Raw genomic sequence first — 19,167 nt, 5'->3', positions numbered from 1 at the left:
GGCCACCTCCTGCTACCTGACCTTCAGAAGGTTACTCAAGGTCTTTCTGTGCCTTAGTTTCCAAATCTGTAAAACGGAGTAACCATAGAATGTTCTGATGTTTAAATTAGTTGATAATTGTGCAACACTTAGAGCGTGTTCCGTAAATGTTTATTTTATAAAGTAATAAATGTTAGGGAGGAAGGAACAGCCATGACTTGGAAATGATCCCTTTCTTAAGCCCGAGGCTGGGAGAGTCAGGGGTGGCACGGACTCCGGACTCCATTGCTTGAGAGGAAGAAGATCTGGATCCCAGGATAGAGGCCGAGGCTAAAGGGAGCTGGGAAATCAGCCACATAGAGGCTGAGGAGAGGAATGGTTCATTCAGATGATCTACCAGGATTCCCGTTGGCTTCTGTGAGTGCCTGCTTTGTTCAGAGGACAAGTAGGAGCAGAAGTTCTGGCCATATATTTCTTGTTTGGCAGTGTAACAAAGTTTACAGAATTTAGTACAATTTTGCATTGGCTTCTACAGAACATGTGAGGCGGGAGGACCTAACAAAACTAAGATCATCTTGATCTTAGTAGGCAAATGGTATATACACTGTTATGCATACTTTAGTGAATATTGATACTAATGTCACCTATGGACAGAGTTCCAAATATTGGGTCAGATTCTCCCTGAGCGCTTGGAATCCTTCAAAGTTCCAGAGTTGAATGGTATTGCTTTCAAGACAGGAGGGGGATACAATGAAAATTCCTAAGCTGGGGGAGTAACAGTGAGGTGTAGTGGTAACCCCCCCCCTCTGGGAAATGCTGACAGGGAGCAGGGTAGGAAGCAGGAAAGCCCTCCCCCCCCCCCCCAAAGCTGTGGCAGGCTTTCCCTCCCAGGTCTCTTCATTCTTGCTCACAGTACACAGGCCAGGGGAAGGGGTTATGTAAATGATTGACCCTGAGCACGTGCGTATTACTGCACATGATCACCTTTCTTACTGAAGCTTAAAGAAGATTCCCTGGGAGAGCTCAAGTTATGTCTGATTTGGCTGAGAGTTCAGATCTATAACGTAGCTTCTTATGTTAGATAATTTTTTTATTACCAAGCATCACATGAGTTACTTTGATTTTAAGCACTGACCCAAATTGTCATAGAAAGCTACTTACTGAGACTTAAAAATGTATCTAATTGAAGTAGAAGTCTTCAGTGTTCATTCAGTAGGTTTGTCCAGAGTGCCTTCTGAATGCTAAGCAGCAGACACTGGGCTCAAGAAGATGCTCCCTTCCCTAGGAGATTTCACATTCTCATGGTTTGTTGAACTTGTTTAAAAAAAAAAAAAAATAGATTTCCCTGGGCTCAAAGTTTTAGTAGAGGCTTCTCCCTTTAATTCTTTGTTGTATTGTTTTAAAGAAGTGGCAAATCAGGGCACCTGGGTGGCTCAGGTGATTAAGCATCCAACTTGAGCTCAGGTCATGATCTCAAAGCTCATGAGTTCGAGCCCCACTTTGGGCTCTGTGCTGACAGCTGGAGCCTGCTTCGGATTCTGTGTCTCCCTCTCTCTCTGTTCCTCCCCCACTCTTGTCTCTCTCTCTCTCAAAATTTAACATTAAAAAAAATTTCTTTTTAAAATAAAGAAGTGAGAAATCAGTTGTAGTTGGTGAAACGATAATAAATTAAGGAAACAACATGATCCCATGCAGAGATTGCACGAGCCCTGGAATCACACAGACCTTGGGTTCCATATCCTGCAGTGCCCTGAAATATAAACTGGAAATAGCAGCACCTACTTCATAAGTTTGCTACAAAGGTACAATTAGTTAACTTCTACCTGCAGCTCAGTTCAGCAGATAGAGTACTTCTTCTGTACCAGGAAACAGTCCCTGCCCGTAAAGAATTAATGGTATAGGGATAAAGTACCCATTATTACTACTTGGGAAACAGTGAGATTCCTATGTTATAATGATTTAGAGTACTTATATTTGCCATATACTCTGCAAGAGATGTTAACATCTAGTTGATGACAGGCAACAATTTGGAGACAATACGTGTCCTGCCTTTCTCTCACGAGTCCTAACTACTAGTCCTTTGCTCCAGGTTTACATCAACTGTAAGTAGACGAGAATGAAACACTCATCCTAGTACTCCTCTGCTTACTGAGTAGAGGCTGCCCTCCACAACTGTATGGAAAGGCATCCTGTAGTTGGCCAGGGCCACCGTAACAAAGTACCATAGGCTGAGGGGCTTAAACAGCAAAAATGTATTTTCTCACAGTGCTGGAGGCCACAAGTCCAAGGTCAAGGTGCCATCAGGGTTGATTTCTGATGAGAACTCTCAGCCGCTTTCTCTGTGTGCCCTCCCTCACACAGCTTATGTTCTGCATATGCAGAGAGAGAGAGAGATCCCTGGTGTCTCCTCCTCATCTTAGAGGGACAGGAGTCCTTTCGGATTCAGAGCCCACCCTTAGGACCTCATGTAACTTTAATTACCCCCTGAAAGGCTCTCTGTCCAAATGCAGTTGTGTTGGGGGTTAGGGCTTTAACATATGGATTGGGGAGGGGGAGGGGGGAACTGGAGGTGTGGGAGTGTGGACAGGACACACAGTCTGTCCATAACTGGCACATTCCTCTTGGAGCAGTAAAGATTTTCCCATAGGAGAAAACATGATTTTCATTTTAATGGTCCTAAAAGAGCACAAAATCACGAGAATCAAGACCATAAACATAAGGTCTAAAAAGTCATTACAGTTAGTTGGACATGATCATTGTCTGTTGCCACTCTTGGAGAAACTGGTAACGTCTGCCTCCCTGGGACATTAGTCATCCATCTATTTATTATAATGACACATTCTTTAGTCTACAGTGCCGAGCATGCCATTTGAATAGTTACACCCTACCTTGTTCCAGAAAGATCTATTTAATCCCCTCAATGATTGCAAGAATCCTAAAAAGTAGGCTGCTAAAACCTACCATCCTATTTCCTGTGATTGGTAGTCACACAAAAATGTGTTTTTTGTCCGTCCACACCAAGTCCACAGTAGGCTGCTGTAATCCAGGTTGGACGTGAAAGTTGTCCAGGAAAATGTGTTACACTTGGTCTGGCGCAGCATGATCCTGCCATTTAAAAAGTCACAGCTCCTAAGAGGCAGTGACTGAGAAGGAACAGCACATCCTGGTTATCGTGTTAGTACCCATTTCCAGCACCATATCATTTAGGTAATGCTTTGCCCTAATAGCTTAGACTACTTTCATACACGAGGAGCAACCTAAGAAATTTGGGAAATAGAAATTAACGTTCAGCTTTAGCCTTCGATCGAAAAAATGATGAGTAGAGTAAGAAGAGTGCATGAAATATTTTTATTAGGAAGTATACATTTTATATTGTGACATGGGGCCGAAAAAAAAATTGATTTAAAATGACTAATCTTTCAAAGGGAAAAAAACTTGTTTAGCCTCAAGAGTGGCCTGGGATATAAGCATGAGGACTGATGACATTAGAAAAGCTGTTCTCTTTATCATGCTCAGGACAGTTTACAATGTTTTTTGTTTGTTTTTTGGGGTTTTTTTTTTTTTCTCTTTTTACCAACACTTTGCTATTGCTATTTTTTTTTAATGTTTATTTTTTGAGATAGAGACAAGGTGCAAGTGAGAGAGAGGCAGAGACAGAGGGAGACACAGAATCCAAAACAAGCTCCAGGCTCTGAGCTGTCAGCACAGAGCCCGACGTGGGGATTGAACCCACAAGCTGTGAGATCATGACCTGAGCTGAAGTCGGACACTTAACTGACTGAGCCACCCAGGCGTCCCTGCTATTGTTGCTATTTTATTCTTTGTCTCTTGCAGCATATCTAATGATGTTAATGTTGGAACGAACCAAATGTAAAGCATATTCTAAATATGTTCAAAGTATATTAAATATAAGGTGTATTTCGTCAAAAACCATCAACCTAAAATTTTAACGGAGAAACATTAAATAATATTTGAGAACAAAACGGTATTTATTTGCAGGCTAATTGTTGTATTAGATTCTTGTAACCATTTTACAAATTTAGAAGGAAGGAGGGGCGCCTGGGTGGCTCATTCGGTTAAGAGTCTGACTTTGGCTCAGGTCATGATCTCACAGTTCGTGGGTTTGAGCCCCATGGCAGGCTCTGAGCTATCATTTATGAACTGTCAGCTCAGAGCCTGGAGCCTGCTACAGATACTGTGTCTCCCTCCTCTCTGCCCCTCCCCTGCCTGTGCTTTCTCTCTCTCTCTCTCAAGAATAAATAAGCATTTAAAAAGGAAAAAAAAAAAAAAACTTTCAAAGGAGAAAGGCAGAATTGACATTACTGACTGAAAGACCTTACATGTTACCTTTTACACTCCTGATGTCACTGTGAAATAGCAATTGTGCCCTCTTATACAAGTGAAGGAAATAGGATTCAGAGAGGTTAGGTAACCTGATAATGTTCACACAGTTAGTGAGGAATGGAGCAAGGAATCAAACCCAGGCCTCTGGAAGAGAGAAGCTAAAATTACACCATGTTGTTCCTTTTTATTTGTTTGAAGTTAAAACTCATCACCCTAAGTCCCTTCAAGTGTATAGCAGAGAAAAGGGTTGTTCCTCTGCCTTTTGGACACTAATGTGATGATTGTTTCCTTAACCGTTTGGCAGTGTCTGTTACATCCAAAAGTCTTCAAATAAATTATTCTGCTAATTTTAAAGAGATGGGAGGGTAGGATTATCCAGTAGTTTCATCTTTAAAATCAATTCGTGCCAATTATCATAAAGAAAGATTCTCTGGGGGCGCCTGGGTTCTCTGGGGGCTCAGTCGGTTCAGAGTCCAACTGTTGATTTCACCTCAGGGTCATGGGATAGAAAGCCCCGTGTCGGGCTCCGTGCTGAGTGTGGAATTTGCCTAAGATTATGTGTGTGTGTGTCTCTCTCTCTAAAATAAAGTAAATAAATAAATAAAAGAAGAAGCAAGATTCTCTGTTGTATGACATTCTGAAAGAAGAGTTCATCATGCTTGTTTACTTGGAGTTCTTAACAGAGGAGACATGAAAATGGGCTTAAAGCCATCCAGAGCTTTCTATAGTAGGTTGACTTTCGGAAGATAAGCTGCTCATCAAGAAGCATCTCTCCTTCCACTGGGCCAACAGGCTGTGTTCAGGCCGCGCATCTCCTTGGAAGGAGGACGCTCCTGTCACCACCAAGTAGCTGCCACTTCTCTTTTCTTCCTCCGCACGCATACCCTTGTCAGGAAATACATAACCATCTCGCCCCACCAGCGTGTGTGGGTGTGCGGGTGTGCAGGTGTGTGGGTGTGTACCTACCCCTGGTTCGGTTTTGAGCTCCTAGACACAGGGGCTTCTCTCTTTATAATTTTTGCATAGTGATGCATTGAGGACATAGACCGCCTATGTTTGCTGAGTTAAGAAACAGAGCATTCTTAGCTTCTGGACAGAGACCAGCTTCCTTGTCATCTGTGTGATAGGCACCTCCCTGTGGAACAGGAATGAAACGTGTAGAACAATTCCCTGAGACTGCTTCAAATCAGTACCTGTACCACGTACACGTTTCATCAAATTTTTTCTGGGGTTCCAACTACTTATTCTTTCGTTGTACCAGGAAGAGTTATCTTATTTCAAGAATCTTGTATATTTGTATGGAAAGTATTAATGTTCCCAAACTGCTCTTGCCATATTTTCAGGCCCAAACTGTGGGGCTCCCGGTGACCGTGCACTCCCCAAACGTGCGGCTGATGCGGTCTGCCCTCCTCCCTCCCGCATCCAACGTGGAGGCCTTTCCATTCCCAGCGTCCAGCTGTCAGGCAGAAGCAGCCTTTATGGAAGAAGAATGTGTTGACACACCAAAGGTACGAACGTGTTTGAGAGACTCTGAGCTCGCAGTTGGACCGGGACTTCAGTTTCATCCCCGAGTGTTGTACTTTGGCTTTGGTGACCTTTGTCATTTCCTCAAGTCACTCAGGAGTGTTGTTTTTTTGCAGAAATGGGAGAAAAATATCTAGGCCGAACTTGGCTCTCATTGCGGTCTTACTGTTACGGCTGTTGCGTAACTTGTGTCAGACCTTATATGTACTTTCCAAAATCCTTCTTTCTCTTTCCTTAAGCAGTCCCTTCCCTCTTCAGGTTTCTAGATCCTTCATAGGTATGGGATTTTTTTTTTTTTTTTTTTTTTTTTTTTACAAATTGTAATTCTGAAAACAGAAATATAATTACTGTGTTGAGCTTCCATCTGTGTTATTATTACCTCTTTTCTGCTGCATGCGCTGTAGCTGCAAAATAATGGGCCACCTTTTTTGGACCAGCATTTTCTTTGTCTTGTTTGAATATGTTTAAATGAGGTATGTTTATCCTTGTGTGCTGAATGAAGTTGGCTTTTAATATATAGAAGATGACAGCTTCTGTCATCTGATGGATGCTTACTTAACTTTTTTTTTTTAAGTTTATTTATTCTAAGAGAGAGAGAACACAGCAGGGGCAGAGAGGGAGAGGAGAGAAAGAATCCCAAGCAGCCTCTACACTGTCAGTGCAGAGCCCAGTGTGGGGCTTGAACTCATTAACCACAAGATCATGACCTGAGCCAAAACCAAGAGTCAGATGCTTAACCAACTGAGCCACCCAGGCGCCCCTTATTTCACTTCTAATACGTGTTTTATATACTGAGCATCAAGTGATGCCCAGAGGATCGTATTAATGGGCAGATCTTGGAACATAGGTGTTGGAGTATGTTCTAAGTAGACTCAGTATTTTCCTAGCCGTGTGAACTTAGGCAGGGTGACTAACTTCTTTGAACCTCTGTTCTTCGTAAAATGAGAACACCAATTCTTGTGAGACTCTTGTGAGGATTAATTGAGATAATGTGTATGAGATTGTGAGCATACTGTAAATACTCGATATTATTTGTTTCCTATCTTTTAAGCCTCTTGAGTTAATGAAAAGATAACTCACATGAATTCTGCCTCCATGTTCATAGTCTAGCAGAAGAGACACGATGCATAGCTAAAGACAAGGTACCAGGTGCTGAATACATCGATAAAATGTAATTGTTCCCTTAGATACCTAAATCAAAATGCTGCACTACTGGAAAAAGTTAGGGGGGGTTGCTTTTAGCTAGTTTGACCAGGACAGTCCAGGTTAACTGTCAGAGCTGGGAATTGAGGGATGGGATGGAATAGGGGTGGATGGCATCTGGGTGGAGGGAAGAGTCTGAGCAAGCAAATGTCGGGAAAGCTTAGGTGCATAAAAGAGCAGTAGCTCAGCGTGTGTGTGAGGAAAAGCACATGTGAAGGGGAGTTGTATGAAATAAGGACCAGTAGCTTAGCTTTAAATGTCAAGCCCAAGAATGTAGGCTTTTTCTCTAGGCCAAATCCATATTGTGCTTCAGAAATCATCCTGGAAGGTACATAGCCTGCATTTGATGGGGACAGGGACAGTGGAAGCTTAGAGCAGGTGTCCAGAGAGGACATGTTGAAGGCCAGGACTGTTAGCGCTCAAGGAACTATAGAAGAGGGGATGGTATGAATGAGATTGTGCAGCTAAAATTGATAGAGTATTATGGTCCGGGAAAAAGATGTCCAGACTCATAACAGTATTTTGAGCCTAGGTGATTGGGAGGGTAAGTGCCATTTTCAGAAACCAGGATCTCTGGAGGTAGAGCCGATTCAGAAGTTAGATCACGTGTCTAAGCTAAACCATAGACAAGGCAGCTTGAGGCGAGGCTGCGCGAGCAGGTGTTAGCTGCTGACTGTGAGTTACAGTCCCTGTCTCTGAGGACGAGGCCACTTCCTGCGGACAGTCTATTTTCTCCGCCGGTGATTGCCTAGAATGTCCAATAACCTCATCAGCTTCTGTGTTCTCACCTAGAAATTTAGCCATAAATTGGGACAACATAATTCACCTATTTGTAAGATCTAATTCCCTTGAAAAAATTAAAATGCAGCCTGCTAAAGGCTTATCTGTGAGGGCATCAGGCCTGAAACACAGATTGGGCACTGTCTGCTGTGGTATATAGGGCAAGCTATTTTTAAAGCTTGTGATTGTTCCCGTAACTAGGAAACAGACAGGAAATGAATGATTTTGTGAAAGATAAAGACAGTAGCTAGATGGTGTATTTGCATTTGTAGGAAGAGCAGTGCTACCCTGGCACTTAGCCAGGCCAGAGACATCCCCTGGTCTTCTTTGTGGACCATTTCGTTTATGTCAGCAAAAACGCTTGTGCCCTCTTCCCTCCCTAGGACCTCTTTTTTGGTGGCCCATCAGTCAGCGCACACACACAAAGCTGTCAGAGCTGTGGCTCCTTTGTGGTTCCTGTTACTTCCTACTCATTCACTGGGCCACCCGTTTTTTGTCTTCTAAAAGATGCTTCATAAATGCATGTATTGTTCATTCATTTCTGCTCGCAGTTGCTGGCAGATAACTGTCCATCACAGAGATTTCACCTCTCCCTTTCTCCCAGAAGTCTTTAAAAGTGTCAGTAAAATCCCTTAGGGAGTCTGCACTGAAACATTGGTTTGGGGCTCCTGCAAAAAACACCCCCTTTTTGAGACAGTCACCCAACTCCAAGCAGTAGCTGAGAGCCCCAGATGACACAGAGACCATCGAGGGGCAGGTGCACAAACCTTGTGGGGCCATCTTTCTCTTTTAAGGGTTTCTTTGAAAAGAATCCATTTCTTTCCAGTTTTATTGGGAACTAATAGGCCTGCATCACTGTGTAAGCTTAAGGTGTATACACGATGGTTGATTTACATGTGTTGGTAAACGATCGCCGCAGTAGGGTCAGCTGACATCCCTCTTCTCATACAGATGCAACAAAAAGAAAAGAAAAAATAGAAAAAACTCTCCTTTTCATGAGAACTCTTAGGATTTATACTCTCTTAAAACTTTCCTGTCTATCCTACAGCAGTATTAGCTGTGGCCATTGTGCTGTGCACCACATCTCTGCTACTTACCTTACAGCTGCAAGTTTGTGCCTTTTGACCCGCCTCCTCCAAGCCCCCCTCCCCCCTCCACCTCTGGTAACCACAAGTCTTATCTCTGTTTCTGTGAGTACGGTTTTGTTCTTTTGGTTTTTTTCAATTCCACATCTAAGTGAGATCATATAGCATTGTCTTGCTCTGACTTATTTCACCTACTATAATGCCTTCAAGGTCCATCCATAGTGTTAAGTGGTAGGGTCTCATTGGTTTTTCATGGCTGAATAATACTTCATTATTATTATTAGGGGTATATAGATACATACGTATATGACTTCTTTGTCTGTTCATCCATTGATGGACACTTAGGTTGTTGCCAATCTTGGCTTTGGTGAATGGTGGTTCTGTGAACGCAGGAGTGCAAATACCTTTCTGAGTTAGTGTTTTCATTTCCTTTCTATATGGGAATAATGAGTTTTACACACACACACACACACACACACACACACGTGCGTGCGTTTTAGTCACTTTTAACATTGTATTAGACATTATAATAAAAGGATTTCCCAGGCTCCGTCATAACTGGGTAGCCACACTTGGAAAATGCAAGTGTCCCAGGTCTGTTTACTCTGTTGAGGTCTGAAAAGGACATGCCTCTAAGGCTCTGTAAGATGATTACCTTTTAAGTTCTGAACTTGAACTTTTGATTTGTAAGTGAAAAAATAAAACCAGTCAGAATCATACATGGAAAATTCACAGAGGGATAAAGAAAAAAATTATTCATGATCCCACTACCCAAAGATAGGCATATTCTAGCATCTTCTCTAAGAGTGGATCACAGATGGGCGGATGGGTGAGTGGAGGGTGTTAGTAGGTAGACTTGTTAAAACAAAATTATATTGTTATATGTAATTTTGTATCTTGTTTTTACATAATATAACATCATGAACATTTTTCCCATATCATGCAATCTGAAAACATAACACTGGCCTAATATACTGTATTAGATGTACCCTTATTTACTATTTTTGGACATCAGGTACTTTCATTTGTTTTGTATCCTCAAATGTGCTTCAGGTGAATATCCTTGTGTCTAAATCTTTGACTATACCTCTGATTATTTCCTTAGGATAAGTTTCTAGAACGGGTTATCCAGTTCTTTCTTCCTCACTTGGTTATTTGTTTAATTTGCTTCAAGATGGTAAAAAATATTTTCAAAGAAAATGGTACAGTTCTGTTCTCATGCTTTTAAAATTTTTATTGTTATAAAGTATTCTCTTTTGGTCGGGAAATCATAACAACAGATAGAATATTTTAGTTCATCCCCCCCCCCAAACAGCCGTCTTACACATGAGAAAAATTGAGCTTTACAGAAGTTGAACAACATGCCGATGAGTGACAGAGCTGAAGTTTGAGCCTGCACCTCAGTACGCGCCCAGCTGTCCTGGCACTGATGATGCACGTGAGACAAGACACACTGTCAGCCTCCAGGTCCACTGGCTACTATTGTGCACTGGTCTCTTGTCTGCCCAGGCCATCATAACAAAATACCCCAGGCCGGGGGTGCTTAGACAACAGAAATAGATTTTCACACAGTTCTGGAGGCTGGAAGTTGAAGACCAAGGTTCTGACCAATTTTATTTCCAGTCTCTTACAGAAGGCCACCTTCTCTCTCTGTCCTCCCATGGCCAGTCCTCTGTGCTCACGTGGGGGGAGAGAGAGTGTGCAAGCAAGAGCTCACACATGGGAGCTTTCTGGTATCTTTCCTGATAAGGACGCTAATGCCACCAGGTCAGGGCCCCACCCTTAGGACAGCCCTAGGGACTACACCTACAGATACCACCTCAGTGGAGGTCAGGGCTTCCATATGTGAATCTTGCCCACAGGTATGGGGTGGGGGGCAGTTGAGACACAAACATTCAGTACATAACAGTCTACCGGTCTTTTGTGCTAGAATCGTGTGTTGTGCTGGACTTGGGTGTTACCAGTTAGTGGTAGAGTTTCTGAGAGTTTGACTCCTACATGAGTACTGCCTGTTGCAGTGTGGTCTCTCACTAGATGTGATCCGTTGTGCTTTAAGGAAAGACAAAAACAGTGTATTGGAAAATGTCCATTTCACTCATGTATTTCGGAGTCCTAAAATTTTCCGTTAGCCTAGATTATTTCCTAGTGCAAAAAAAATCTTACTTCTAGTAGCTTAGGTCACCTAGGTAGATCAGCCCACTATTTCAGTCACAAGGTCCTAGGGCTGAATTTGTTGTATCAGACCCCTGGTAAATTGGCAGGCAAGGATGGTGTGATTATCCCCCGTTTCAGGAAATGAACTTCTAGTTGAAGGTGTTTCACACCTAGGAACTATGTATGAGTGCCCTCCCCCCTCTCCTGACAGTGCTTTCTGATTGGTCATCATCAAACAGCATCTGAAAAATCAGAACCAGGCCATTATTTTCCAGGATGAAATTGAATTAAGAAATGTTGTTAAATGAAAGATATCATTCCTGTTGTAGTCTAGGTAAGGAGATAATTTATAAGCAGACAATTTAAGAAAAGAACATAAATTTAGGGGAACTGCAAGGTCTTTTGAGTGCTCCTGAAAAGATGACTTTTCTCTCTTAAAAAAACCAACCTGGTTGCAAGGCTATACTGCAAGAAAGATCTGATAAAATTTTGACAGGTTTCTGTAAGTGTAAAGATGCTCAGTAGATATTTACTTAATAAGTCTTTTCTCTGTTGCTTTCTTCATTTCTAAATCATCCTTGGCTATTTTTAGAAAACTGTATTCGTAGATAGTTAAGGAACGTCGAGGTATGAGTGTAAGTTCCCAAAGAGCCATTCTTTCCTACAAGGAAACTCCTGAGTGTGTCAAAAAAAAAAAGGGAACACTTACCTAGGGAAGGGCCAAAGGGAGCTTAAAGAGTCACTGGCCAGATGTCAGAGTTTTTTGTTTGCTGGTGCCTTGTGGAGAAGATTGGTCTTAGTGTAGGAAGAATGCATCTACCACTCTTCCTTTTAAATGACCACTTGTCGCTTTAAAACCCTGTCATGCATTAGCCACCTTGTCCAAGTAACGGCTATGGCCCCAGAGCAGTTTTTGTGGAATAACTGTCCCCTCCCCCAAGCAAACAAAGATCTGAGTCACCCACAGTCTCCCTCTCCAAATAAAGGGCCTTGCAGTGGCTTCAGATTGGTTGCCATAAGAGGAAAGTTTTTCCTGTGTCTGGCACTGGGATGTCCCACGTCACCTCTCACATACATGAGCTGCTCGGGCTTCCAAAGGAAACAATAGCTCTGCCCAGTGTGTTCCAGGTGCAGGCAGCGCTTAGAACTCAGCGGCTTGTGACCGGCTATTCCTGAGCAGCTATTCAGAGGGGAAAACGGATTGATTTCCACAGGGGAGTAGTTAACAGTAATGAAGTAAATAATTGCCTCCTCACTGGGACTTTTACCGCCCGGAAAGCTGGCAACCCCAAGTCCCCTCTGTCTGCTGGTTCCGCCTGCCCTCGGTGGTTTGCCGGGCTGCCGAGGAGGGCCGAGTTCTCGCTCCGGGGCTGTGCCAAGCTCACCCCCGTGGGGTACAAGCTCTAGATGCTGTGCGCATTGCTGGAGGAGAGAGAATTCGCTGCCCTGGTGCTCATTAACCTCTGCTGGAATTTCGGGGCTCTGAGTCATTTGTTATTCTATAAGGGTAGACTTGGGCTGTTTGCCATTGCACTTTTTTTTCTTGATCCTTTTTGTGGTATCAGTCTGTCTTTAAAGAATTCTTTTTTCCACTCCCCAGGCAGAGAACCAATTAAAGACTAAATCAAATGGGCAGGTACTTAAATTATGAACATAAAAGTATATCTAGAACCTTCCAGAATTTTTTGTGGTTGACAATTAAAAGAATGGCAATGACTACTCTTTTTTTCTTAGCTATGAGCCATGCAGGTTTCTTGTTTTTTATCTCTTCCTCCTCCTCATCGTTTCCCTTATTTAAAAAAAAAAAAATAATAACTGGTAGGCCTCAAGCTAATATACCCGTGCTCATCTGGAAGCCACTAAAAAAACTGTTGATTGTAATAATGATGACTAACAGAAACCTGGGGGGTAGTGCCGGTTCGGGCCCTAAAGGGCTTCTGTCTCTGAGCTCTGCAGCTGACTTGCCCTAACTCCTCACGTACATGTTGTCATGAGCAGCAGATCTGTGCATTTTTAATATTTTACTTAATTTCTAGTGCCCCAAGTCTTGCCATTTTTTTCCTGTGTGGTTCGTTGGTTTTTTTTTTGTTTTGTTTTTTTGTCTTTTTGTTTTTGACGTCTCAGCAGAGCAGCAACTGATAGTTTCTCGTCACGCCGACATTTAGGTTAATGGCTGCCTGCTGGACCCTGTGCCTCCCGTCCTCGTGAGGAAGGGGTGCCAGTCGTTGCCCAGCAACATGATGGAGACGTCTATCGATGAGGGGCTGGAGACGGAGGGGGAGGCTGAGGAAGACCCCAGCCAGGCCTTCGACGCGTTCCAGTCCACGCGCGGTGGGCAGAGACGGCACACTCTGTCAGAAGTGACCAATCAGCTGGTCGTGGTGCCTGGTTCAGGTAGGCTATCAGTAGGCGCCGGGTGAGTCTTCCCAGCCCGAACCCTGCTCGTCTCCCAGGAAATCGCAGTGACCCCACCACTCAGGATGCTGCCTACGCCTTAGTCCTTTACGGAGCAGGCTCAGCGGGCTGTAGGATTAGGCCTGGTCAGCAGCCGCAAAGAGTCAAGTGAAATACGTCTGAGCCGGTCCCCAGCTGCCGAGATTCACGTGAGCGCGGTGCAATCCATCAAGGACTCTGGCCTCTCTGGGGTGTCAGAGATCTTACGGGCACACACCCCACTAAATTCGAAGCTGATTAAATTGACATGGAAAAAGTTTCTGGAAGAGTGTTTTGGGTGGAGATTGGAGACTAAGAGTGTCGGAGCTGTGCAAACTCAAGCTAGTTGTGCTTTGTATTCCACGTTCAAAGAAGGCTCTGTTTGCTGCTGGCCATATATCTTTTGGTTTGGTCTTTTTTTTTTTCTTTTTTTTCTCTTAAAGGGAAAATTTTCTCCATGAGTGACAACCCCTCCCTTGACAGTGTGGACTCTGAGTATGAGATGGGGTCTGTTCAGAGGGACCTGAACTTTCTGGAGGACAACCCTTCCCTTAAGGACATCATGTTAGCCAATCAGCCATCCCCACGCATGACCTCTCCCTTCATCAGCCTGAGACCTGCCAACCCAGCCATGCAGGCTTTGAGCTCCCAGAAGAGAGAGGCTCACAACAGGTCACCAGTGAGCTTCAGAGAGGGCCGCAGGGCGTCGGATACCTCCCTCACCCAAGGTGACTGGGGCTCATAAAACTCTCCTGTGGCAGGACTTGAGGGGGTTTGTGGCTACGTTGGTTTCACCTGTCTCATCACTGGAAGGCCTTGTGTTGTACTTCAATGTCTGGTCATTGTTCTTTCTTTCAGGAATTGTGGCATTTAGACAACATCTTCAGAATCTGGCTAGAACCAAAGGAATCCTAGAGTTGAACAAAGTGCAGCTGCTGTATGAACAGCTAGGGCCAGAGGCAGACCAGGACTTGGCCCCAGCGGCACCCCAGCTCCAGGACCTTGCTGGCCCTTGCCCTCAGGTGGGTGCCCCGGGCCCCTCCCACGGGGGCTCTATGAGGATGAGGCAGGAGTGTGTCCTGAAGGGTGTGTCGTTTCGTTTAGAAGATGGATTCCAGTCCCGGAGCAAACAGGTCGTTTTGGAGAACTCACAGCCCAGAACCTTTCCTTGTTGCTGCCACCTGCCACTGACAGGCTAGACCCACCCCCGCTGGCCCAGGTGACGACTGCCCTAAGGAGGTGTAGAGAGTCTCAAGCTATGTTTGGTTCATATGGCAGAAGTTATATGAACGACTTCCTACAGTGTCCCTTGAGCTCCCCTCCCCCATGCCTACACACAAAAACAGTAACTCACATGAATGTGAAGTTTCTGGCCATTGCTTTTTTTTTTTTTTTAGTTTATTTATTTTGAGAGAGAGAGAGAGAATGTGTGTATGAGAGAACAGGGGAAGGGCAGAGAGAGAGGGAGAGAGCATCCGAGGCAGGCTCTGCACGGTCAGCCCAGAGGCTGATATGGGGCTCGAACTCACGAACCCTGAGATCATGACCTCAGCCAAAACCAAGAGTCCAACGCTTCAACTGACTGAACCACTCAGGCTCCCATGCCATTACTTTTGATGTCACTTCATTAAATATTTTAAGTGGATTATTTATGCTAAAAATACCAAAAAATATTGCTGTTTACCCAATAAATTTTAGTTTGCGCCTGTTTTCGGTGCATCACGGGTATTACAGCATTTAATGGCCACATGAATGTACTGGCCTGTTGCTGTCAGGCGCCTTTGCCACAGTACTGACTGGGTAATCGTCTACTACAGATGATACATGGATACCTTTTTTTGCCAAGTGATTAACCTTCAGCCTACTAGTTACATAAAAAGCGTTAGGTATTAAGTCTGACAGAGTTGGAGTTCCTGTCGGACATTTGCCAAGGTGCTTAAACACAGAACTAAAACTTTCTCCCACATGGAGAATTGAAAATATTTCCATCCCCCTTGCTCCTCAGGAGGAAGTTTCTCAGCAGCAGAAAACGGTCTCCACTGTCCCCAGCAGTGTGCGTCCTCAGCTGTCCCCACGGCAAAGCCTGGAGGCCCAGTACCTACAACACAGACTCCAGGTGTGACGTTCCCCTTGTTACTGCCACTCACTATGCTCGCCCAGGATCTGCTTTGCAGCACAGCAGAAACGTTTTTTGCTTGGTGACTTTTCAGGGGAGATGCTGTATTGTCTATAGGCTGGTAGATGGACTCTGAATCTGTAGTTTCTAGAAACCTGTTCAGACTTAGCCTCGTGCTTGTATTGACAGCAGAAAAGGATTTGTCCTCAGGCTCCAGGCAAGAATCAGGCCACCGGTAGGAGTCAGAAACCCGGTTTCTTTGCTCCTAATGTTATGCATCGTAGTGAGTAATAGAAATCTCAAGCCAACACAATTTTAGTATCAGTTCTGTGCATTAATGCCTGAAAATCTTTAAAATCGATACACAAAGATCCCAGTTTATTCAGCAGGCACTAAGATCTTGGCTGTCAACATTTAACTCAACCTTTTCAGTTTTAAATCTCCACGACCCTTACAGTTCTAGAGGACTCTTAGAAATGGAAAAGCCACACTGGTCAAGCGGACACCACACAGGCCTGCTGGTGCAGGGCCACTGGGCGGCACGGCTCCCCGCCCCGGGTCTCAGGGAGGAAGTGTCTGTGCCCTTATTACCCCACGCAGATTCTGGAGGACACGGTTGACTTCGTCCTCTGGGCAACTCTGGGCAAGCGTACCGTGTGGTCACTGCATCCTAGGTGACATCATAGTGTCGTGCTCCTAATTCTTTTTCTGCTCTTCCAGAAGCCCAGCCTTCTGTCCAAAGCCCAGAACACCTGTCAGCTTTATTGTAAGGAAGCCCCGCGGAGCCTGGAACAGCAGCTGCAGGAACACAGGTGAGACAGGGAGGTCGCTGGAGGTGTCGTCCTTCCCCGCTCGGGATGGCGTTTGCCTCTGCTAAGTAGAAAATAGGTTTCAAGAAGTGATGACTGAGCTAGATGTTCCAGTGTCCCGGGATACTGGCGGCAGGAGACGGCGGCCGAAGTGTGCTGTTTCCTTACCCTTTCGGGTTTGAATAGACCTAAGCTTTCAGAATCTGTGACCTAAAGCAGTTTGAGTGGGTTATACTTCATCTCCCCGGGTGGTAATCCGTGCCCTCACGCCTGACCAGGAGTCACCCTAATCCGTCAACCTGCAGCTGCCCCCAGAGGCCAACTGGGTGGGGAACCCCCCCACCCCCACTTTGAAACACCCCGGTGGGAAAGGTGCCTCTTGCTTCACGGGGAGAAAAGCTCAGTCTTAGACAAAAAGTGTGTGCACTTCGGCACTGAGGGATCAGGATCGGGGGACAGAGAGTAGGAGGTAGAAGAAACCAAACAGTGGGTTCCTGGCCCGTTTTTTTCCTGCGCGGACAACAGAAGCGGGAGGGACGGAAGCGAATGACTGATCCTGGATTTATATTAAAATTGCTATCCCTGAGGAAGATTTAAACTTCTTTCTTTTGCTGTTGCCAATTTAGACTCCACCAGAAGCGACTCTTTCTGCAGAAACAGTCTCAGCTGCAGGCCTATTTTAATCAGATGCAGATAGCGGAGAGCCCGTTCCCGCCACCCCTTCCCCGCCAGGAGGCGTCTGCGCAGGCGCCGCCGCCCCCGCCCTTCGGCCTGGCCCAGCCCCTGAGCCCCGTCTTGGAACCCGCCCCCGAGCAGATGCAGTACAGCCCCTTCCTCGGCCACCAGTACGAGGACCTGCGGCTGCAGCCCCTGCCCTCCTCGCCCGGGCCCCGGGCCCCTGCGCTGCCCGTGCACCTGCAGCAGCAGCAGCAGCAGCAGCAGCCGCCTCCGCCGCCCCCGCCGCCGCCCCCGCAGGCGGGAGCCGCCCCCGCGCCCCTCCGCTTCCCTTATCAGACTTGCGAGCTGCCGGGGGCGGCCTCCCCCGAGCCGGACTATCCCCCGCCCTGTCAGTACCCCATGGATGGAGCCGCGCAGAGCGGCCTCTCGGCACAGGACTGTCCCAGGAGCTCAGGACTGCAGGAGGCCGCCTCCAGCTACGACCCCCTGGCTCTCGCCGAGTTCCCTGGACTCTTCGATTGTGAGATGCTGGAGGCTGTGGATCCACAGCACGGGGGCTACGTCCTGGTAAATTAACCTCAGCGCAGGAAGTGAGGCGGGTCAAGTGAGGGAAGAATGTGGATTTCAATTTTTTTTCCAGCCTTTTAAGTGTCAAGCTTACTTTCCTGCCCTCTCCCAAAAGGAGAAAACCACGTTGCCCAACTGGAATCAAGAGGGCCTGGCCAGGCGCGCAGCGCTTCCTCTTGGCTCTGTCTCACCGCGGTCTTGTGGGGCGAGGGGCTGGAACACGTCGGAGCTGAAGCCCGTGCCCTTAGATCAAGTGGAGAAACGCTGGTGGGAGGCGCTGACAGATGTTGTCATGAGACGTCCAGACCTAGGTTTCCTGTAGACCTACAGCAGTTCGTTATCGGGGGAAACCTTGGTGAACAGCTGTGTGCCATTAGATCTGGGCAAAACGAAACACAAAAAAAATGCAATATATTTTTCACTGAAGCCAAGCGACAGCCCGTCGTGTTCAGGCAGGTCAAGAATACGTAGTGGGATTTGACGCATAGGAAGGAAAATTGTGCTCCGTCACCGAATCCTAAGTTTGAAGCTGCTGATACAGGTTGTCCCCAACACCACTGCAAAGCAGGGGGACCTGAGCTTTGTTTCAGGGGCTGCTGAGTGACAGCCGGGACTGAGCCTTGATACTGGCAGTCGTCTCCACCCGGAGCAGTGACTTTCCCCCACCCCCTCCCTTTTCAGAGGTTTCTGGGGCTCCTACTCTGTCACCTGTAGAACCACGAGACCCACTGCAGTGGAGACCGGGGAGCACCGGCCCTGGGCCAGGGGAGGACGGGCTCTTCCCGCAGAGTCTTCTGTGGAGACCGCTGCTCCCGGGCGGTCAGTCTTCAGAGGGCCTTGCGGCTCTTTTAAAATGTAGTCACTACTTTGACTTTATACTCTATGTTGCTAGTAGTTTATGGAGCTTTGTACATTTGGACAGTTTCATGTAGGGCTTAGCAATTCTAAGGACAAGAAAAATGAACTTCGATCTCCCATGTGAAGTGGTAGTGCCGTGCCTTTTTTGCCCAGACCGTGCTTTAATTCTTTCTTTTCTGTAGAAACCAACAGTTTTCCATTTATGTCAAGGCTGAATCCAAAGTCCCTTCGGAGTTTGTTTTCCACCATGTGGGAATCGCGTTCTTCATTTCCTTCAAAGTTTTAACTTGTAATGAAATGTTCAAGTATTACAGCAATATTCAGAACCACAGATGTGTTAACCATCTAGCAGACCATCTGCCAAACACGTTCTAGGACTAGCGAAACGTAACCTTAACCCTTCCAATTCACTCATCAGAGGAAGTCAAAGCTAGATGCACCATCTAGTTCATTGTGTACCGAGAAGGAGCGAGTAACCACCCAGCATTCCTGACAGACGGTCGTTTGTCCTGTAGCCCGGCCTGTCCTAGCAGCAGGTGACTGGGCTGAGCACAAAGCGTCACAAAGCACAAAGAGAGACACTACACTGATGCTGCATCTAGAAACACCTTTAAGTTGCCTTTCCTCTTTGTAGTCT

At 45.8% G+C, this 19,167-nt stretch overlaps 1 protein-coding gene across 4 annotated transcripts in view; it reads left to right on the top strand.

Moving 5' to 3' along the window:
* SIK2 (salt inducible kinase 2) overlaps positions 1-18,655 on the top strand; it is a 118,072-nt gene extending 99,417 nt beyond the window's left edge. For 3 of the 4 annotated variants that reach the window (XM_086679141.1, XM_086679143.1, XM_086679144.1), the window contains 7 exons: positions 5,667-5,831; positions 13,235-13,463; positions 13,946-14,230; positions 14,361-14,524; positions 15,508-15,618; positions 16,339-16,430; positions 17,054-18,655. In XM_086679141.1, coding sequence (XP_086535267.1) covers positions 5,667-5,831; positions 13,235-13,463; positions 13,946-14,230; positions 14,361-14,524; positions 15,508-15,618; positions 16,339-16,430; positions 17,054-17,681 — 1,674 coding nt within the window. In that variant the 3' untranslated portion in view covers positions 17,682-18,655. The remainder of the gene's footprint in view (positions 1-5,666; positions 5,832-13,234; positions 13,464-13,945; positions 14,231-14,360; positions 14,525-15,507; positions 15,619-16,338; positions 16,431-17,053) is intronic. The other variant, XM_086679142.1, reaches the window with a different exon arrangement.
* Positions 18,656-19,167: the final 512 nt, after the last annotated feature.

Source organism: Puma concolor, chromosome D1 (assembly GCF_028749965.1).
Source record: "Puma concolor isolate L17-30 chromosome D1, mPumCon1.1.hap2, whole genome shotgun sequence".
In the NCBI taxonomy this organism is placed as follows: Eukaryota; Metazoa; Chordata; class Mammalia; order Carnivora; family Felidae; genus Puma; species Puma concolor.
This window is presented reverse-complemented; position numbering and strand designations above follow the sequence as displayed.